Source organism: Eretmochelys imbricata, chromosome 2 (genome assembly GCF_965152235.1).
Source record: "Eretmochelys imbricata isolate rEreImb1 chromosome 2, rEreImb1.hap1, whole genome shotgun sequence".
Lineage (NCBI taxonomy): Eukaryota > Metazoa > Chordata > Testudines > Cheloniidae > Eretmochelys > Eretmochelys imbricata.
In genome coordinates this window covers 259,872,695-259,895,870 of record NC_135573.1, presented here as the reverse complement: position 1 = coordinate 259,895,870, position 23,176 = coordinate 259,872,695, and the positions used below count along the sequence as shown (strand labels likewise).

The window sequence follows — 23,176 nt, the reverse complement described above, 5'->3', positions numbered from 1 at the left end:
ATGCAATCATGACTCTACTGCCCATGGGCCTGATTCTGCTTTCATTTACACTGGTGCAAATCATGTGTAACTCCATTGAAGTCAACTGTGTTGCACCAATGTAAAATGGTGTGAGAGGAAAATCAAGCCCAGTGGGTGTAGACAAGAATACTGGGAACTAAATAGGTACTAGTGAGCAATTGATTCTATATGGATGAAATTCACGCTATGTAGAGGCCCAGCACAATGTCTGCGCATCACTCAAGCCCTAATTAAGCAAGCCTATGCTTGGTGAGGCAGCTTGCCACCATGAGAAACCATCTCTTGCTTTCTGCTACAATATAAGTTGAATTTTTATGGGTAAGCACACAAAAGGAACAAGCCAACTGACTGCCTATCTGCAAACAAAGCGGGTATAGTGGTCACAAAGAATACCTTCTGGATTGCAAAGCTTAATTTCCTCCAGTAGAAAGATGAGTGGCTGAGAGACGTCTGATGGGGACACATGAACATTTCCCTTAAAACGAGTTGGCATAGAGGTGGGAATAAAGAAAGAGAGAGGCCCTTGCTGAGCGCTGGAAGAACTCCCCGCCATTATTTCATAGGCAGTGCTGACGTGGCTATACCGAATGCCACAGCGAAAATGTGACACTGGCTCATTGCTGGAAGTATTTTTGTTGTACTCTCTCCCGCTCCCCATCCCCTGTAGCATTCCTCTTTGTCTGATATGGCTTCAGCCGGCCAAAGTATGGGTCGTCAACAGGCTGCGAGAGCATACAGGATTCATCAGTCAATTCACTACAATGTATCAAGCTAATGACGAGGCTGCTAAACATCATACACCCCAGTACAGCGTTTGTGGACTAGGAAAATATCATAGTGGATAAGACAAGTGTCAGAAGCACTGGAAGAAGAGAGAGCAGGCTAACAGAATCTTCAAACCCATTTGACACTACAATATTTAAGCTAGCCATGGAATGAGAAGAGATCAAGACGAGGCATGAAGATAGACACAGAGATACCTCTCTCCAAAATCCATCATTTTAGAAAAAAGATGTTTTAAAAAACCCAGCTTGAATGGAAAGTGCATTGTTTCATAATGGATTGAAATGGCATGCTCTAATTCAGCCACAAGTTACTGGGTTCAATGCAGGAATGCCTGGGTGAATTTCTATGACTTGCGCTAAGCAGGAGGTCTGATCAGTTGATCAAAATGGTCCCTATTGGCTTTAAAATCTCAGAATCTGTAACTGCAATGCCATCTCAGGATTGGAGGATACTGTCTTTAATTAACCCTGTGAAAACCTTGGAGGAAATGCATGCATAGTGAACACTAAGTAAGAGGTATTTTGTACACACACAGATTTATAGAAGATCAAAAATTGGCTCATAACAAGTTAGAAAAGGGGATTGTAATGGGTAGAAAAGAATTAGATGTTGTTAAGGAGTCTGCCTCGTCTGACTGAAGCATACTATTCCTGAACCAGGATGTCAAAACAAAGTCTCCAGGCTGGTTGCTGAGAGTTTTTGAAATACTAAATAAAATCATGCTTTAAAAAGAACAAGTTTCCTCATTTTTTAAAAAAATGAGGTCTTGTGCTTTCATAATTGTGCTTCCATTACGGATATGGAGAAAACACATGAACTAACAAATGAACTTTGCAATGTGATTGATCAATGCTTCATACTGCAGAAAGGCAAAGAAATCAAACAGAAATGGAAGAAAGAGCAAGCCTAGATGAAAGACAACTTGAAGTACCTGGTGCAACTAGACTGGCCATGTCACAAAAGGACATTGGAGAAGGGCACTAACAACATCCATCTTTAAGGAACTGAGATCCCTAGAACTTATACACTGTGCAGATCTTGTATGTAACAAAACTGCGGCAAGGAAACCAAAAGCCAACAAACACAACATTAAAACAACTGATGAAACAAAAACTATCCATAGATGTTATCCAGCATTGGCAGCCAGCTATCACATCTGCTGATGGGTCACAGCCAAAACCTGGGATCTCAATACCCATGAACTTGGGGAAGTTTGCACATGAATCTCCCTTTCACATAGACACCTTATCTCTATAATAAGCTAAACCAAAACTAGCTTTGAATATCCCCGGGATTGAACAGAAATTTGTATCCAGGTACAATTTTTGCCGCTCTCTATAGCTGTTTCTGAATGAGAATTCTTGGCGACATGATGTTGGATAGTCACCCTGCAATGGTCAGAATCAGTCTGTTGGTGAAGAAGTGATGATTCCTGTTATTTTACCAGGAGCATCAGCAGGGGAGAAAAATGAAAGCAGAAGCAGTGATGGAAGCAAGACTGTTACAGCGTGCTGCATTCATTTACATTCATGGCTACAGAACTTAATAGACACGCTATTAAGTTGCAGAAACACTAGTTAGCTGACCAAACATTACTTGGCTGTTTGGAAGGGACACAGCCTCTAAGAAATGTGACTAAACTCCTGGCTGCAGTCCAACACCTCTAAAAATACCAGAGTTAGCTAAAATGCCAGGGAGGGCTAGTGCCCTGTTAGACACTGAACGAGGCAGAACATCTATTGGTTTTATGACTGTCTTCAATGAAAGCATTAAAAATGAGAGACTTTGTTATCACAGTTTCAGGGATGGGTTTTCTCACTTATATATTGTGACTGGGAGTCAGAGTATCAATGGAATTTTATTGTGCAAAAACATGGATTCATTTTTTCCTTTTCTTTTTCTTCATCTCCTGATTGACGAGGTTGCCTCAACCAACCTGAAGTCTAATGCACTAAGCAAGATACGTTTATAATAGATGGGAAGAAATAACAAAGAGGAAAGTTCTATAATTTTGTCCTCTATAAGGAACCTTTCATTTGCATTAATAGGCTTGTTTGGAGAGAGGTTGCTGAAGCCCATGTACGTTGCTGGGGGCATAGGTCTGCATGAATCAAAGATGGAAAAGATCAAGTATGCTAAATTAATTTAGTCCCCTTTCCAGTGATTTGTACTGAATATTCTACCCTATTACTATTTTACATTTTAAACAAGATTTTAAAACACATGATTGGTCTTTGTTTTAATCAAAACTAAGTATGTGTGGTTGGAAAAATAAACACCTTAATTTGAGAAAATCAGAGATTTGTGTGTGTGTGTGCACTGTGATCTGGAACTTTGAGACTGAGTTCTAAGGAAATAATAAAGGGAGAGGTTTTCAAAGCTACCAAAATATTTAGATGACCATTAATTTCTAAAGGAAATTCCTTATATGGCTTTGAAAATTCCACCCAAAATAACCAAATATGCATAACAATCGATACCAATGACTAAGTGGGGTTGGATGAATAGGGGAATGATAAAGGTCTGTAAGTATTTGAAGTATGTAAAAACATGGATATAGAGGAATTATGTAGAGTGGTACAAGAGGGTAAGAACTAGGAGTAAAGGATTGAAATTAATAACATGATAATTAAGCCAGAATATAAATAAGAAGAACATATTGACCATGAGAGCTAACACAAAGCAGAATTGTCTCACCATTGCTTAAGGCATTAAAAACTGGATTCAACAATAACATTCTTGTTAGTCACAAGGTGGCACGAATACAGATTGTCTCAGCTGAATGTATAGGTAGGTAGATCTTGGAGAAATGCTTTATAATTGTAGTGCAATGCTTCTAGGAAGCAGAGCATAACTCCAGAAAAGTTTGTCTGGAGAAGCTTTCTAAAAGGTTTTTGCTTTTTTCTGACTGAAATAATTGCTTAGGTACTCGACGGACCCATAGACGCAAAACAAATATTATCAGGGAAATTACCCAGGAATTTTTCAAAAGTACCTAAGGGAGGTAGGCAGCCAACTCCCATCCCCCTTAGACATTGCTGAAAATCCCAACTTCTGTGGGTTAATAAAAAACCAAGAAAATCATTACAGATAAAGCATCAGTGAACCACACCTAAGGAAACAACTCCCCGTAGGGAAGGACTAGTTGTCCTAAACGTTTTCTTCCATCTTTAATTAATAAGATTCAACAGAGACACATCTTGTGACTTAGAAATCCGGGCAGATAGAATGGTGAGAGAGAGAGATTGTGAAGGCTCGGTGAGTGAGCGTTCCTTGTCAGGCACATAGACAGCCCGCAAAGGGAGGAGGGCTGTGACTCCGGAATGGATTCTGTGAGGAAGCTCTGGGGTTTATCTGTTCTTCCTGCTTCTGGGAAAGAGGGAAACATGAAAAAACAACAGCTGAAGGCTGAGAGCTGCCTCTCTCTTCTCCTCTAGATGTCTTCTGATTACTGAAGTTGTGTCTGTGTCATAGTTCCCAGGACTATGCCTGCTTGTGCTAGTCTGGTCATGAGGCCACCTAACAGAACTACGCCCTTGTCATATATATAAGATTAAGGCAATGCTACTCTGTGCATATGAAGATTGAGACAACATTGACAACTATTCCAATTTAGGAACAGACTGATTGAGGCCTATTGCTGAGTCCATGGTTCTCGTCTCTTGATGACTTTCTTATAAAACTTTTGGGGGGGCCCCCAAGGATCTGTACTGGGACCAGTGCTGTTCAACACATTCATAAATGATCTGGAAAAAAGGGTAAACAGTGAGATGGCAAAATTTGCAGATGATACAAAATTACTCAAGATAGTTAAGTCCAAAGCAGACTGCGAAGAGCTACAAAGGGATCTCACAAAAGTGGGTGATTGGGCAACAAAATGGCAGATGAAATTCAATGTTGATAAATGCAAAGTAATGCACATTAGAAAAAACAATCCCAGCTACACGTACAAAGTGATAGGGACTAAATTAGCTGTTACCACTCAAGAAAGAAATCTTGGAGTCATTGTGGATAGTCATGGGTGGTGGATATAATAGGCCAGAGGAGGCTAAGGCTACCCTGGCACAGCTGCCACCGACATGTTGCCAGACTTCTAGGCCCTGCACTTCGCCTCTTGTCCTCCCTGCTCCACGCCTTTCCTGAGGCCCCCACCGCCCACGGCTGCCTGGTGAGTGAGTCCCTCCTCTCCTCCACTCCACCCCCATCTCCTGAGGTCCTTGCTGCTCGCCATGTCCCTTCTCACTCCCCACCCCCATGAGACCCCCTTGCCCACCACGTCCCTCCTCACTCCCCACCCCGAGACCCCCTCGCCCACCACTCGCCATGTCCCTTCTCACTCCCCGCCCCCCCTGAGATCCCCCGCCCACCACTTGCTGTGTGCCTCTTCACTGCCTGCCCCCACCAGACCTCCCATTCACCGCTTCCCTCCTTTCCTCCACCCCGCATGACACCCCACCGCTCACCGTGTCCCTCCTCACCCCGTTGCCCCCACAAATGGGACGGAGTGAGTGGCGAGGAGGGATGCAGCAAGCAGCGGGGGCGGGGAGTGTGTCTCACTGCGTAATTCACTGCGTAAATCCATGGGATGCCCACCCCTTGAATACTGTGTGCAGCTCAAGTCACCCCATCTCAAACATGATATATTAGAAGTTGAAAAGTTAAAGAGAAGGGCAAGAAAAATGATTAGGGATATGAAACAGCTTCTATATGAGGAGAGATCAAAACCACCTGGGACTGATCAGCTCAAATAGATGATTAAGATGGGATATAATAGAAGTCTACACAATCATGAATGGGGTGGACAAGGCAAGTTTTATTTATCCTTCACTTACCACAAGAACCAAAGGTCACCCAATGAAATTAATAGGCAGGTAATTGAAAACTAGTATATGGGAGTACTTCACACAATGCACAGCCAACCCACGGAACTCACTGCCTGGGGATGATGTGAAGGCCAATTGTATAACTGGATTAAAAAATGACTTAGAAGAGTTCACGGGGGAATAGGTCTGTAAATGCTATTAGCCAAGATGGTCAGGGATGCAACTAACTCCCTGCTTTGGGTGTTCCTAAACCTTTGGTGGCTAGAAGCTGGGACTGGAAGATCACTCCCCTTTTCTGTTCACTTCCTCTGAAGCAGCTGGCACTGGCCACTGACGGAAGACAGGATGCTGGTCTATATGGACCATTGGTCTGACCGAGTGTGGTCATTCTTATGTTAAGCTATCAATGGATCCAAGTGATTTATGAAGTTGTATTCTTCGAAAAAGATTTATATAATAGTTATTATGCTATTTGGGACCCCTCCTTTGAAGGAAAAAAAAGGCTAAATCTGGTTTCTAGTTTAATTTGGTATATGTACAAGTAGCTCAGGATGACAAAATTGTATTTTAAGGAAGAGGATAAGGGGCAAAAGACCCATTTGTACACTAGGTAATGGAGGAATGGGATGCTGCAAGTATGATTAGATGCTTGGTTTATGCTCCACTGCCTGTATTTTGGAATATACAGTAAGTCAGCATCTATTTATTGGAGACATTGGCAAGTTTTAATAAAAAACAAACAATGAAGGCAAAACCTGAGACGGGTGGATATGGAGCGTTCATGGTTGTTTGGGAACTCAGCAATCTCCTGGATGGAGACATTATCTGTATATTTCCACAGCTTCGAAATGTAGAGGATTCAGTCAATGGGCTGCCTATCTCTGCCTGGCTGGAAAACAGACCACTTAGATCAGCCGGGCCTCTTCTGAAACCGAACAGGGCAGCTGATTACATTTCTCTTGTTTGGCATGTCAGTAAGAATGCTAGCACTTAATGCCCTCAGTCTAACAACTGAATGGCCATGAACACTGAACTAACCTGTCACACCTAAACAGCAGCCCTCATGAACACGCTGGAGGTATGTTGCTAGGATGGCATATGGAGAGTTAACATTGCCTGCAGCTTGTGCTGGGTTTATATTACGGTAGCTAGAAGACTTCAGCTGTCCATCTGCCACCTTTCAACTGCTCTGAATTCACTTAGAGTGAAATTCACCGCGATGCAGAGGCTCAGCATGAGGCCTGTCCACCATTTCCATGTGAATTAAGTGGTGAATTTCATCCTTAAAAATGATTTTAGCTCAGAAATGTGGATTCCAGTTTCTATGGTGGTCTCAGATCACTACCTTCTCTGGACTGAGCAAATGCCTATTGCTGATTTTTTAAAAAGAATTATTTTCTTCTTCTTTTCCTACTTTTTATTTCTTGTGTTTGTTTTTATTCAGGATCAGTTCCTTGGCTGAATCTTTTTGGGCAGCTCCTCCGCTCTCTTTTTGTAAGTACCCTGAGAAGAGATCCCGTCTCTAAACTAGAAAAATATTTTTTCAGGCTCAAAATGGGGTAGGTTTTCAAGCAAAGGGAAAAAGTGTGCAACCATTAAGAAGGGAAATTTCCTTGACCTTGACAAAAGGCTGTATTGTGTTTAGATCAGTTTGGCAGGCCACCTTTGAGAGTCCAGGGTTCAAATCACAAGATTTTACCATGAAATTCCAGTGAAAGTTGGGCTGTACATCATACAGCATAGCAAATATACATAAATACATTTTAGGCCAGATCCTTAGCTGGCATAAACTGCTGTAGCTCCATTGACTTCAGGAGAGATATACCAGTTTATACCAGCTGTGGATCTGGTCCATATTTTTCATATTTATATTTTCCTAGCAAAGTTTCAGGCAAAGCACTTTCTTTCCAATGTGCATAGCACTCCCTTGCTACATAATGACTAATAGCTTTTTCTTTAAAAATGGGCAGGTTTGTTAAAAGTTTTCATAAAACTTTTGTGGGTATATTACAGACTGATTCAAAAATCAACTGAACTCAATAAAAAACACTCCCACTGATTTCAACAGGCTTTGGATTAGGCACTAATTCTGTTATTCATAATCATAAATCATGTTGGTCAATAAACTGACACATTTGCAACAAATAAGCTTAACATTCTTGATTGTGATGTATCAGCAGAAGCACACGACAAAAACAAAACAAAACAAAAAAACCAAAAAACCCATCCGCATGCAACAAGAAATAATGAACAGTTTCCCTTCTGCCCCGCTGCTTATATAAACCATTTATTTGCAACATGCCTCACAAAAACACAATAATGTCACGGGATTGTGTACACTTACAGGGTAATGGTGGATAGTTCTGACATCTTGCAAGAGTGCTGGTTAGCCCTCTTGGGCTTACAGTAGCATTTCTGAACGCAGCTGCTAAATATGACAAGATTAGCATTTTTTTTCAGAATACCATGAAAAGGCCAAAGTAGGTCAGTTTCAACACATTTCACGAGACGTGGCACAAAGGTGGAAAGTGGATGCAACTAAACGCAAATGCAGCGCAAACCAGCTCTTTGATCAAAATGAAAACATAAATAAAATGCATTAGCTGCTCCTGGCAATTGCGGTGTATAGAGTCACAGATAAGTTAAAGGAGGAACAACCTGGCTGCAGGTGATTAGAACATTTATGCATAAAAAAAACACGTGTGACTTTGCTGTCAGATACTGCACAGAGAGTAAAAAGAACAATATACTTAATTGAACCAGACCATAGGTATTATGTGTTTGTATTTGGAATACATTTATAAAACAGAAATTGCTGTAAGTCTGTCTTGTTTGGCACATGTAACTCTGCAGCCACGTGTGATTCATTATTAGAAAGTGGTCACGGACACCAATGTGTTTTTTCAGTTTAGCTTCCTCTAAACCATGGGAATTCCTTGGGAAACTGTGTGCATGACCGGCTCTGCTCACTGGGACTCTTTGCCAGGGTGCTTACACTCAGAGGAGTATACAAGCAAAAACGGCAGCCTTATTCAGTATCGACAGTACCACACCTTCTCCTTGAGATTCTGGCTAAGCCCCAGGGAAGAGGACGGACTCATTACACTCCCGTGTGTGCCTGGGAGGCGTGCTCACAGAAAGGCAAGAAAGGTAGGATTGGGGCAACTTGGGGGAACATTTATAAGGAGCCAATGGCTAACAACTTTCTATAGCGCGTGCAGGTGGCTTCTGCATCACTGCTTCCCCTTGGGGGTCCTATCAGCTTTAACTCGTGGCTGAGCCTCCACCAACGAAGGCTGCCCTGGGGATGTGTTGTATCAAGTGCTCTACCCCACCAAGCCCCACCCAATTTGGGAGAGCAGCGTGTGGCAGGGAGCAGGGCTTACGAATGCTTTGTATTGCTGCAACCCACCTGTAGGTGGACTTTTCACTTTGCCCCAGGTTACATCGGTGGAATAACTCTGGTATGAATGAACCCCCAGAAGTCCAATGTGATTGCTTAGTGGGGCTTCCCACAGGGACCCTGTTACACCAGTGCTCTCTTCTTGTTTGCTTCTGGGGAAAAAAATCAAGGAGTTGGCTTAGATGTATAGATGGTATATTATTTTGGGTCCTAGCTGTTTTAGAGACCACATTCTCCACTGGTGTAAATCAGCATAGCTCCCCTGAAGTGGAGGAGCTGGCCCCTTATATTCCATCCTGGGCTGTCTATGCTGCACTTATAAGGGATACAGAACAAAAATTGCAGACCAAGAGGCGAGGGGGCTAAGGAGGTAGCTCTAAGCCACCTTGGTACTCTCCAGCTGCTGGGGTACTCTGGAGTCCAGAGCAGCTCCTAGTATGAGTTAGACAAATCTGGCAGGCTAAGTTATGGCAGGCTCCGAGGACTGTCCAAAATCTCTGCAATGCTGCAACTCCACCCCTAATATGCCCCTCTCTCCCCAAGCATGCTCCCTACAGGAATATTTGAGAGGAGGTCTTCAGACAACAATCACTGTCTTTCTCCTGTTTCCTGCATCAGGAGAATTTTCCCCTGGCTGGATTCAGGGCTTTAGGCGATCCTTGATGATCTTCCAGCCCTTTCGTCTGTTCTGTTACCCTCTGGTGGTTAAGACCATCTGTGGTGCTCCAGCTAACAGCCCACAGATTTGTAGTTCTTGGGTCAGGTGGTGAAGCATTTCCAGGGGAGGCCCCAGGACTGCAATTTGTTTCCCAACCTGACCTCACAGACGTAACTCAGCTCTTTTGATTGCAAAGCCTATTTATTTACTCAGGCATTTGCCCAGAGAGGTAGCATGGGAAGGAAGGAATTTTTATGACAGTTTGAGGGACTTTTTTGCACTTGACACTGTGTCTTTCTCTGGTTGTGTTAATATATTATTATTTTCGTGTTTTTGTGCATCTGCCTAGAGGTGGCAAAGTCAAAGCTCGCCAGCCCCCATACTCATCGAGATGACTCAGTTAAGGCTCATCAGTTTGCCTAGAGATGGCAGAAGGTGCATTTTATAAACTGAACAATAAAGTCGAATAAATATTTTGTAGCTTGACCATATCCATTACTACGGTTAGAACTGCTGAGTCACTTATTAAAGACACTGCTCTCTTTTTGCACCTTCAACAACTTTGACAGCTACATTCCAACTGCAGAATATGATTGGTAATGATGTAAGAGCCCGAGAGAACAGAGCAGGAGTTTTCGATCTCCTGTGGCACATACTGTTCTAGCAGACAGAAAAAAATAATCATGCTTTGACTTGTAAGCAGAGCTCATTTACTGTGCATAGTGCTGAGAGTAAATACAGAACTGTATGATGTTTCTGTTAGTAAATCACTTCTCCGAGTATAAATGCTCACTGCATCATCTACCTTGTCTGTTTTTACTGTGCTGTATTGTGCATTGTTTGGCAACTGAAATCCATAATGAGGACTCAGGAGACGATATTAGAAGATTCAGTCAGCTTGTTTTCATGAGTGCTGAAATTTTCAAAAGTGACTAGTGATTTGGGGTACCTCACTCTTTGATTTCCAGAGGGCAGTGCTCAGCAGTTTCTGAAAATCAGGCCTTTTACCGTTTCTCAAATTGGGCATTCAATTGCTTACCACTTTTGAAAATCTTAATCCTAGATTTACTTCTTCCTGACACGTTTCTATGCAGCACCTTCTTTGAAGCTTGAGAAATGGATTCCCTTATCACGTCACTCCTTTCTTTACTTAGAAATAACATCTTTTACTGGACCAATTGTCTCTCTAATATCCTGTGACCGACACAGGTATAGCTACACTCCTTTTCTAGTTGTCAGATTAATTTTCCATTGTGTGTGTGCATATATAATTCTGGTGGATAAGAACCAACATGATTCTGCTTGTTTGCTAAAGTAGCATTTTCAGCAGGAAAAAGCGCATCTCTGGAAATAATATTTGATGGACAAGTGCTGCTGCAAAGTCAGGAAAGAGCAGTACACATTTTGGGATAATTATGGAAAAGGTCTGCAGAACTTCATAAAAAATAACACAACCTTTCCACAAGTTTTTTTTTTTCCAACTATTCTACTGAACTTAATAGAGAATTATACCCCTGCTATTGTGTTCTACAAGATAAACCCAAAATCTGTAGAATGTAGATCTGCAAGAAGCTTTTATATCATGATTGTTTGCGTGGTTTTTTGGATACAATACAGTTGTATCCAAATCCATTACCCCTTTCCCTTTTTGATCACTGAAAAAAGGGAAAAGGAAAAGAAAGGAGCGCAAAAACAAAAACAAAAAAAGGCTTTTTCTTAAAACAAAACCAGAAACATTTACTTTTTCCCCCAAAAAGCTCTCAAAAATCCCCAATTTTTTCCTCTTAAAACATACTTACTAGAGTTTTACCTCATCTAATTTGACCTACTGCCTTCTAAACAGAGCGAAAAGCAAAAGAGGTCAAACCGTTTCTTAATGTTTAATGAAAATGTATTGTGCTCTCATTTTGCATATCATCAGCACTTTGATAATACACTGATCGTGGATTTAGGAACGCTGATAGATCAGGTTCGTTCACTGGAATGGGACTAAGCGTTGTCATCAAGGCAGATGGAGATTAAGAGGTAGTGCTTAACTCAGTACACTTGCACAGGTGTAAGTGAGGGAGAATTTGGCTGATGCATGATTGTAAAGGTGAAAAAGAGGAAACTTTATACAAGTTAAGAATGATGCTATTAAGAATTCCTGGGCAACTCCTTTTGGGGGTGTGGGGTCGGGCGGCTTGTCTACACTACTGTTTATGTCGATGTAAGTTATGTCACTCAGGGGTGTGAACCGCCCCCAAGCGACACAACTCACATCTACTTAACGCAGTGTCTACACCATGCGATGTCGGCAGGAGATGCTCTCCCATCGGTACAGCTTCCGCCTTTAATGAAGGTGGATTAATTACAACAAGAGAGTGCGCTTCTGTCAGTGTAGCTTGTCTTCACCAGAAGCACTAAATTGACACAGCTGCATCAACCACAGTGGCGCCGATTTAGTGCTGTAGTGAAGACAAGCCTGGGGAAAGGAGACTGGAAACATAGTGGAATGTAGGCCAGAGATAATAATGCAGACAAACTGTGCAAAAAGGAGTGGAGAGGAGGAGTTATCGAATGAAAAATAGACTCTGTGTATACCTCATATTCTAGGCACCTACTTGTATCTATTTAGCTTTTTTGAAGAGGCTTGAGTTGGAGTTTCTTCTCTTCCTACTGAATAGTACAGGATTCACCGTAGCTAGAAAAATCCAAAATCACCCTTGCAAAAAGTGTGGGTTTAAGGGATCAGGAAGAAATGCTTGCAAAGCTGAAGCAGTTTTGCATTTGCAAAATATTACTAGTGATGTCTGCAAAACTTCAGTCTATACAAGATTTGAACATCCGTCCTACTCAGGGAAACTATACTAGAACTATGCATCACCCAATCCACTCAGGCAGAGAGTAAGCTGTATTGTGTTTGTCTTGCCCTACGGACAAATGTTTTTGTGTACTTCACGGAGAGAAACCTGCCTCTCAGCTGGATTTCTGAGAGTGACTCCCATTCCCCAGAACTCTTGTCCAACTCCAACCTCTCTAACATTCTCTCGAGAACTCTTAGTTCAAAATCTCTGTGAATAACTTCATTTCTTGTCTGTAAGCTTGAGGAGTGTGAGAATGGCTTACACTGTGTATTTCTATGGGCTTGCCAAGTCAAAGTCAATGCAGAACCCTGGAGCTGTTGCGTAGAGGGCAGCTAATTTGACCAGATGCCTGTGGAGAGGCTATTTTTGTTTCCAATGCGTCCATGGTACTGATGACATGGGGCCCCAACGCTGCTTAAAGCTACACGAGTGTAAATCCTGATTAGCCCCACTGAAGTTAAAGGAGTTTACACCAGTGTAACTAAAAGCAGAAGTTACTCCAGATTTACCCCATGGTAACCAAAAGCCGAAGTTGACACACGGGCTCTGGCTGCCTGAGGGGAAGCCGCCACCCACTGCTCCACAGGCTTAGAGTTACTGGCCCTGGTCAGCCTACCACGGCTACTGACGCTGGCTATTTGAAAAGGATAACATGTGCCAAAGTGCGAGAGCAAAGCGGCTGAGTGAGCTACTGAGGTAAGGAGAGTTTGGCTGCTGGGGGAGGAGGCTGAGGGATTATAACAATCCAAAAGGCACCAAGTCCCCAAGAAAAGTAATAAAAAAGCCAAATAAACCAATGCCTCTAACACACATACCCTAAACTAAGGCTACATAAAAAAAGCCAAAAGAGTTAAAAAAACCAAAATGCAGGCAAAAGACCAGCAGCATGTTTGGGGCTCCCCAGTTTATTGCACCGAGTGCAACATGTACAGTTACCTGCCTTGTGGGCATACAGTGCAAGCAAACCACAGCCCTCAGAGACTGAGTATGGGCTCTTGAGGTCAGAGTGACTGAACTGGATGAACAAAGAGAGACAGAGGTACAGAAGGGAGACTTCTGGGGGCGTAGTAGAGCGGTCCCACCTCCTGACAGCCCCTGTGCTGTGGAGGACGATGAAATTCTCAGGACAGGACAGCATCAAACTGGAGCAGAGGGAAACGGTCCCATAGTTAGGACCCACCTTCTGTCACACTGAGGATATCCCTCCAGGGGCAAGAACCGCAATTATTAGGAAGAGACAGGTAATAGTAGCAGGGAATTCAATTATTAGAAACATAGATCGTTGGGTTTGTGATGACTGGTGAATTGCACGCTGGGTGAGAAGGCAGAGAGAGGATCTCATGAGATATCTAAATAGTCTTATATATAGTGTTGGGGAGGAGCCGGTGGTTGTGGTACATGTAGGTACCAGTGACATAGGAAACGTAGGAGAGAGGTCCTGGAGGCCCAATTTAGGCTCCTAGGTAAGAGATTAAAGTCCAGGACCTCCATGGTAGCATTCTCTGAAATCCTTCCAGTTCTATGCACAGGGTCAATAAGACAGGCATTATTGCAAGGTCTAAATGTGTAGATGAGTTGGTGTCAGAAGGAGGAATTTAGGTTTAACAACCAGGGAATGTTTTGGGGAAGAAAGAATTTGAGAAGCAACTTGCTAAAGACATAAACAATAACAGTGATTTTTTTGTAAAGTACATCAGAAACGGGAAGCCTGCGAAACAGACAGTGGGGCCGCTAGATGACAAAGGTGTTAAAGAAGCAATTAAGGAAGAGAAAGTAATTGCAGAGAACCTAAATGAATTCTTTGCACCCATGCTCACTGCAGAGGATATGTGGGAGATACCCACACGAGTGCCATTCTTTTTTGGGTGAGAAATGTGAAGTGTTGTCCCAAATTGATGTGTCAATAGGAGCAGGTTTAGAATAAACTGATAAATTAAATGGTAATAAGTCACCAGGAGCAGATGGTGTTCACCCACGAGTTGTTCTGAAAGAGCTCAAACATGTAATGACACAACTACTAATTGTAGTTTAACTGAAATCAGCTTCTGTACAAGATGGCCAGTGAAGAGCTATTGTAATCAATTCATAAAAAGGGCTCCAGAGGAGATCTTGGCAGGTATAGGCCGGTGAACCTAATTTCTGTACTGGGCAAACTGGTAGAAATTACAGTAAAGAACAGAATTATCAGACACGTAGATAAACATGATTTGCTGGAGGAGCATCCACACAGCTTTTGTAAAGGAAAATCATGCCTCACCAATCTATAAGAATTCTTTGAGGGAGTCAACAAGCACATGGATAAGGGTGATCCAGTCGATATGGTGTACTTGGATTTTCAGAAACCATTGACAAGGTACCTCAGCAAAGACTCCTAAGGAAAATAAGTAGCCATGGGATAAGAGGAAAAGTCTGCACAGGGATCAGTAACTGATTAAAAGGTAAGAAACGATGGGTAGGAATAGGAGGACTTGTGGCACCTTAGAGACTAACCCAATTTATTTGAGCATAAGCTTTCGTGATCTACAGCTCACTTCATCAGATGCATAAAGTGGAAAGTACAGTGAAGAGATTTTATATACACACAGACCATGAAAAAATATATATTGTAAGGAGAGTGATCACTTAAGATGAGCTATTGCCAGCAGGAGAGTAGGGTGGGGGGAGAGAAAACCTTGATTATCACTTCAAAAGGTTTTCTCTCCCCCCCCACCCCACTCTCCTGCTGGTAATAGCTCATCTTAAGTGATCATTCTCCTTACAATGTATATTTTTTCATGGTCTGTGTGTATATAAAATCTCCTCACTGACTTTCCACAGTATGCATCCGATGAAGTGAGCTATAGCTCACGAAAGCTTATGCTCAAATAAATTGGTTAGTCTCTAAAGTGCCACAAGTCCTCCTTTTCTTTTTGCGAATACAGACTAACACGGCTGCTACTCTGAAACCTATGGGTAGGAATAAATGGTCAGTTTTCACAATGGAGAGAGGCAAACAGCAGAGTCTTCAAAGGAGCTGTACCAGGGTCTGTGCTGTTCCACATATTTGTTAATGATCTGGAAAAGATGTGAACAGTGAAGTGTCAGTTTGCAGATGATACAAAACTATTCAAGATAGCTAAGTCCAAAGCAGACTGTGAGGATTACAGAGGGATCTCACAAAACTGAGTGACTGGGCAGATGAAATTCAACTTGATAAGTGCAAAGTAATACACATGGGAAAACATAATCCCAACTACACATATACAATAATTGGTTCTAATGTAATTGTTACCACCCCAAACAATGATCTTGGAGTCACTGTGGATAGTTCTCTGAATATTTTTACTCAAAGCGCAGCAGAGGTCAAAGAGGCCAACAAAAGGTTAGGAACTATTAGGAAAGGGATATAAATAAGACAGAAAATGTCATGATGCCACTATATAAATCTATGATACACCCACACCCTGAATACTGTGTCCAGTTCTGGTTGCCCCATCGCAAAAAGGATAAAGTGGAACTGGAAAAGCTTCATAGAAGGGCAAAAAGATGGTCAAGGGTATGGAACGGCTTCCGTATGAGAAGAGACTAAAAAGATTAGGACTGTTCATCTTAGAAAAGGGATGACTAAGGGGGGATATGACAGAGGTCTATAAAATCATGACTGGTGTGGAAAGAGTGAATAGGGAAGTGCTGTTTGTCCTTTCACACAATACAAAAACCAAGGTCACCTGACAAAATTAATAGGCAGCAGGTTTAAAACAAACAAGAGGAAGTACTTTTTCACACAATGCACACCTAACCTGTGGAACTTGTCACCAAGGGACATTGTTATGGCCAAAAATATAACTGGGTTCAAAAAGCAGTTCATGGAGGATAGGCCTATTGATTGCTATTAGCCCAGATGGTCAGGGATGCAACCCGATATTTGGAGCAATTGTGAGCCTCTGACTACAAAAAGGCAGGAGTGGAAGTGGGGATGGATCACTCCATAATTGTCCTGTTCTGTACACTCCTCCTGAAGTTCTGGTATGGGTGACTGTTGGAGACAGGATACTGGGCAAGATGGACCATGGTATGACTTAGTAAGGAAGCTCTCATGTTTCTCTGTTTTTGCAGATGGGCTCATACTGAAACCATTTGTCTGGAAGTCCTAAATCCCACTCAGCTGGGATGAAATGAGATTTGGGTCCAAACCACCCCTGGTCAGCAATAAACCATACCCTGGAATCATTTTTGGTGTTGTCCATATCAATAGGGTAGGCAGGCAGCCCTGAGGAAGGCAGTGGGCCTCACTCGGATATCAAGCAGCGGAAGGGAGAGCATATCGTAGGGTAGCCCTTGCTTGGACAGAAAGGCCGGGAGCAGAAAGAAGCAGCGAGGGGACACTTAAGCCTAGAATCTTCTTTACTAAATGTGCTATAGTTTCAAAGTTATATCATTTCGAGCTTCCCTTATATGACTTCCTGTGATCCTATTTTAACCAAGTGAATTGTTTTCAGTGATCCAAAGGGGTGTTGTACATTGTCATGTATAATGGAGTGATTCTGTTATAAATGCACTGACATAACTTCAGAGGACATGATAGTAAGGGATCTAATATGGAAAACATACTGTACTAGACAAAGCCTGAGAGAAGTCTATGTGTGTTTGAATGCAATTACAGAAAGGAGTACTGACTGGATGTGCAGAGCACTCAGGCCCAAATCCACCCACTGAAGACCAATTAATTAATGAGTCACTCCCATTTTTTTAAACATAGCATTTAATGCCCCAAATCAGCATAAGCTGAAAGTCTAACACTAATGGCTGCATTTTCTAAGGGGCCCTGGAAATGTGGACTATCAAATTTGCATTCTCACAAAATCAAGCATTTGCGCATGCCAACAAGATTTTGCATTTTTAGATCGGTGTGCACAAACTCCCATTAATAAAAGCACAAAATGTACAGTGGGAAGCTTAGAGCGTACGTGAACATTTGACACTGAGGGCCGGATGGAGAGCTGGTTTAAACTGGCAGAACTCCATTGACTTCGATGCAGCTGTGCCAAATTTACGCAGGCTAAGGGCAGGCTCTGTGGGCTCAATTATCCTTTCATTCACACTGGTTGTACCCTGGCATAACTCCATCGACTTAAACGGAGTTATTCCTGATTTATAATGGTGTAAATGAGAGAATCAACCTTAATATGCTTTAGTAATAATGATCAGATTGACTGAGACATAAGCACAAGGCCAAATTCTATGCTTGTCTATGCTTAGTGAAACCCCACTGCAGTTAATGGGCGAAGTGATCTTTGCTACACCTCTTCAAACCAGTACTGTCAATGGCGTTACTCAGGTGGAAATGAGGAGATGTGACCCAATGGGCTGCTGCATGGAGTGTACAGGCCTGAAACGGCAGCCTCTTATTCATATGAACTGTCCTGTTTACTTCAGTGGAACTACTTATGTGATTTGCAATGTGCAGGTTCCCTAAGTGGGGATCCCTAAGATGGCCCAGAGAATTTAACTAACTGCATAATCACCAGCGCGCAGTTCCTTTCATGCACACAGTTAGATGATTACCTGTTCTGTTCATTCCCTCTGGGGAACCTGGCATTGGCCACTATCGGAAGACAGGATACTGGGCTAGATGGACCATTGGTCTGACCCAGTATGGCCGTTCTTATGTTCTAGATAAGTTAGTCTCATGAGAGACAGGTTCACCAACACCTTTCTACACCACAGCTGCATCGTCTTACTCAACACAGCCACACATCATGAAGTGCTTGCACGCTTGTCCAGCGCGCCTATCAAGAATCCTTAAAACACTTGACATGAAGAGCGTCAATTGCAAAACAAAGGGCACAAGAAATCAAGGATAAGAAAAAAGAAGAGCCATTATTGGCAATTAACGCCGTTTTTGTTTGCCATGTGATAGAAGCCTAAATGCGAATGGCGACAGAAGTTCGACAGAATAGCATGGTGTGCCTGAAGCTTGGAAAGAAATTAAAAGCACATCATAGATCAAGAGATGTCAGAATTATTCCCCATTATCTGCAGACAGTGAACAACTGCAGCATGAAGACCAGATTAATTCAGCCCCCTTAAGCAAGTGACTCCAAGAAAAAAGGAGTGGGGATCAAGCTGAAAAACAAAACTCAAAATCCCTCCTTCTCCCCACCCAAAAAAAAAATCCAAGAATGGCCATTTTATCCTAGCCATTGTGTTCTTCAGTACATGGTTTGACATACTAGCACTGGCAAAGGTGGGACAGTGAGTGCCTGGAGAAGCTCATAAATCCACATATCAGAATACCATCTCAGAAACCTGTGGGATATTGACAGGACTGGGCTAATCAACAATTAGGGAAGTATCAAATGACCCAACAGAATGTAATGGCTTCAAGTGGAATCGACTGGGACATCATCAGGGCTCTCTTAATTCTGCAGCCCATAAAGATTTCAAAAATAGCCAACACATTCACAACAAAGCCTGCCTGGTGATTGTACCTCTTCCTCTCTCAGCCACATGCCAAAACCATGGAACTGTTGGTACAAATACATTGGAGCAGGGTGCACATGTAGCAATGTTTAGAGAAAAAAAAAACCACTTGTTACTTCAAAATAGAAAACAAAGCCCAATTGGCCTACATGCTACGGCTATCACCTGTGCTGAGTGAGTTCTAAAAGGCATGACTCTAATTATGCAAAAAAATCCCAAACAGAAAAGTATTTTAAAATTTCATGCATTGCAGGTGACCTTGTAACTACAAACATGTGAGTTGTGCTGCTGTGATTTACAGTATCAAAATCAGAGGATACCAGCGTAGTATGTAGCCACAGTAAAGTGTTCATGTTTCACTGGAAATTAATGGGATTTTCTTTAAACTGACCTCCCTGAAAACTACAAATCTTGTAGTCCCTCATATGAAATGCTGCACTGGGAAGTCACCGATAAAATGGCAAAACTAAATCCAAGCTGCATGTGGCTTTAGGCCTGCTCCTCCCATCACTATTAAAATAATGCAAGCAGGATATGTACAGAAGAAGGATGGATGGGTGGTTAGGGTGCTAACCTGGGACTCAGGAAACCTCAGTTCCATTTTCTGCTATAACAGAGGATCCCTGTGTGACCTTGAGCAAGACACTTAGTCTTTCAGTTCCTCATATGCTAAATGGGGATATAGATCATAGGAGTGCTGTGGGGATAAACACATTATAGATTGTGAGGCTTCAGATACTATAGTAATGGGACCATCTAAGTATCATACACAGATAGCTCAATGACAGGCCAGAGCCTTCCACTGCTTTCTGCAAATAGTTTTGGAGTGTGGGGGGTTCACCTTAATTACTCCTAGTGTGATACTTAGTTATATAACCTTAAATTCCACGGCGGTACAGACAATTGTCTGTTTAATGCTGTTTAAAACAGATACAGCCCAAATTAAAACTAGGCTAGAGGATAGGAATTTGTCTTGGGGGATGCAAAGGAAAAGCACAATATTTGTGAAGGCGGCATTTTACCCTTGAACACTAGGCAACTTTGGTAAGATTTAGTCTTTAAAAAAATAGTCAAAGCAATAATTTTCAACATACTTATTGGCTGTTCTAGAAATGAGAACTAGGACCCCACTGTCTCATGTGCCGACAAGTAATCAATGATCATTGTTTCCATAATCTTTTCCTAGTGTTGGGATGGATAAACCTTTGCTTAAGAGACCCCGGCATTCCTGGTGTTAGTGGGAGTTCCACCACCCCAATGTCCGCGTTTAAGCAATTAAAGCGCCGTGACCATGGACAGACCACTTAGCAAAGGAGCTGCAGTTTTCTGTTATAAATGGGGTTTATGCCAGGAAGATCCTGTTGGAAATAACTGGCACTATTAATGTGAGTACTTGCAGCAAGACAAAGCAGTAGCAAAATGAGTCATTGAATTTCCAGTGACTTTGTCAGTGAATTGCAGAGGAGTGTTGTTTACCAAAACACTTGCTTTCAGACACTGATTCTGCTAACCTAAGCCCTTTAGATTGGACCATATGTAAAATCATACCTACCTATGGTATATGCCATGTTTCTCCTTTCTTTCCAGCAAGATGCTGATTGGAGGAATGACGTAGACCTGAATTAGCTAGATAGATGTGTGGTTTTATTTTTTTCTTTTGAGTTTTCAACAGGCATGATACAAAAGTCAGGATGAACAGCAGGTTAAAAAAAGCAAAAGCAGAAACAAACCAAAAAAATTATACTATGCATCCATGAACCAAAAAAAAATATATATGTCAATCCAGTGTGCTTTAGCCCTTTGCAGTGAGTGAGCAAGCAAAAAGCTGAATGGAAATGCTTGCGCTATTTTAGTCTTATGGCTCAACCCAGCACATGAGTGATTCATGCATCTCCTGGGTTTTTTTAACCTATCATACTGATATAATTACATTCCATTTTGTATATAAATAAACCTCTCATTAACAGTAACTTTGGTCATGCATACAGTAAAGTAAATTTTAGTTAGACACCTCAGTGTAATTATTTCTGCACTGCAGGTTTATTTACTATCTCTAGAACTCTAGAGACAATTCTGTGCTCAATTATACCTGAGCAACTGAGTGCAGAATCTGGCCCCCTATCTTCACCATATTACTTGTGTTTGCCATGCGATGGATGACAAAACCTTGGCTGTTCAGCATGTTAAGCATTTCTTGGCTTCCTGTTCCACAGCTGATTCATGAAAAAAATATATGAATGATGCAGGTACCAACTGATCTGCCATGGATTGTGCCAGTCAAAGCAGGGTTCTAAATAGTAGAAACTTGTCTCTAGTCCACAAAAGGAGAGTTAGAATCATAGAATATCAGGGTTGGAAGGGACCTCAGAAGGTCATCTAGTCCAACTCCCTGCTCAAAGCAGGACCAATCCCCAATTTTTGCCCCAGATCCCTAAATGGCCCTCTCAGGGATTGAACTCACAACCCTGGGTATAGTCAGAATTTAGTTGCCCATTTATGATTTGGTACATGGCTTTCAATATATGGATGCAACAATGGCCCTGGATGGGTCATCTGTTGTAATGCTACCTGGATCACTGGATATAAAAGCCGAAGTTGCTGTTGCCCGAGCTATAAAACCAGCTGCTTTAGCTTGGAGGTACTAAGAGACAATCATTTTTACATAGTTCAGCCACTAGAAGGGGATATCAGCTTACTCCTGTGTGTTACAGAGGCAGTAATCAAAAAGAAATAATAAATACAATTGTGAATGTTAATACATAATCAACACTTCACACTTTTAGAAGATCTTTTATCTGAGGTTCTCAAAACTCCAACCGGGTTCAATCCTGATTTAATTTACATTGGTATCAAATCCAGAGCAACTCTAGTGAAGTCTGTGGAACTACTGAGGACTGACACCAGAATAACAGAAAGCAGAATATGGCCCAAGGACCACAGGCCTGAACTTTCCGTATGTTTGCCTTTGACTGCTCGCTCCTGCCAGTAGAAAGTAAGGATGATTAACAAGTGATGATATTTACGGAAAAAATATGTTCTACTAAGCTAGCAAAACAAAGAGAGAACTCTGAAAAAAAAGAGTCCTGAAATTTTAAAGGGCATTGACAATGAAATCAGCACCCCTCTCAATGGCTGAGATATTTTTTCATGAATCCAGTCTTCACTCAAGTAAAATGGAAGGAGAACTTTGGGTTTTAAGCATCATTAAAATAAACACTGAGTCGTTGTTTGTTCTGTCCAGGTCTGTCACAGTTAGAGCAACTCAATCTAAAATGGAACGAGCAGCATGCAGGTAATGTTGAGCCCGAACCAAATGGAGGATGACAAATTGCACAAGGCTGGTCATGAATGGGTGGATGTACAAATGGATAAAACTGGAGATATCACACGCGCTGAAGCATTTAACTGGTCTGCAGAAACAAAATCAAGAACACGGGGAATTAGCTAAATGTTTCTAACCTTTCTTTTCAACTTGAAAACACAGGAAATTACTTATAATGATCTTTGGGGAGGTTATTTAGAGTGAACGTCTAATTTTGATGATAATCACTCATATTTGCAGTGCTGAATACATTTTAATGTGCATGAAGCAAGTCCCACAATATATGGTGGCTACGCTACATTGACTTTAGCATCAGTACTATTGCAATGTAGTTCCTCTATAATGCACTATGCATCCAACAAAGAGGCCCTTACAGGGCAGTAATAGATGAATGCAGTGTGACATCATTTTATAGCTAGATAGATGTGAACAGAGATACATACGACTTTCTGGCACGTTGGTGAAACTAGTTCGTATGATGTATGAACCATACTGGTAACTATTTACTGGTGGTTGCTATTCAGGTACTAGACCGTGCATTTTGGGTGCACTCTGAACTCCCATTAACTTCAGTGGGGTACCCAAAGAATGAAGAATTAGGCCACCCAATATACATATGAGCTAAGCAGAGAAAATAAATGAATTTATTGTTAAATGTTTCTAGGACGAGTCTGGGAAACCTGATAACCCAGATTGTTAAGAGCACCACTGAATGGAGTTATGCCAGCAGAGAATTTGGCCCACTGTTGCACAGGTAGAAATGACTGCACCAGGCCCCAAGGCAATGGGAAACTAGGCCCCTGAGACCCAATTCAGGAAAGCACTTAAGCACATGCTTAAAGTCCATAAAGTCAA

At 42.0% G+C, this 23,176-nt stretch overlaps 1 protein-coding gene across 1 annotated transcript in view; it reads right to left on the bottom strand.

The window, feature by feature from the left end:
- The window catches only part of ADCYAP1R1 (ADCYAP receptor type I), a 122,310-nt gene that overhangs the window by 4,278 nt on the left and 94,856 nt on the right, over positions 1–23,176 (bottom strand). The window contains exon 13 of the mRNA XM_077809523.1: positions 7,975–8,058. Coding sequence (XP_077665649.1) covers positions 7,975–8,058 — 84 coding nt within the window. The remainder of the gene's footprint in view (positions 1–7,974; positions 8,059–23,176) is intronic.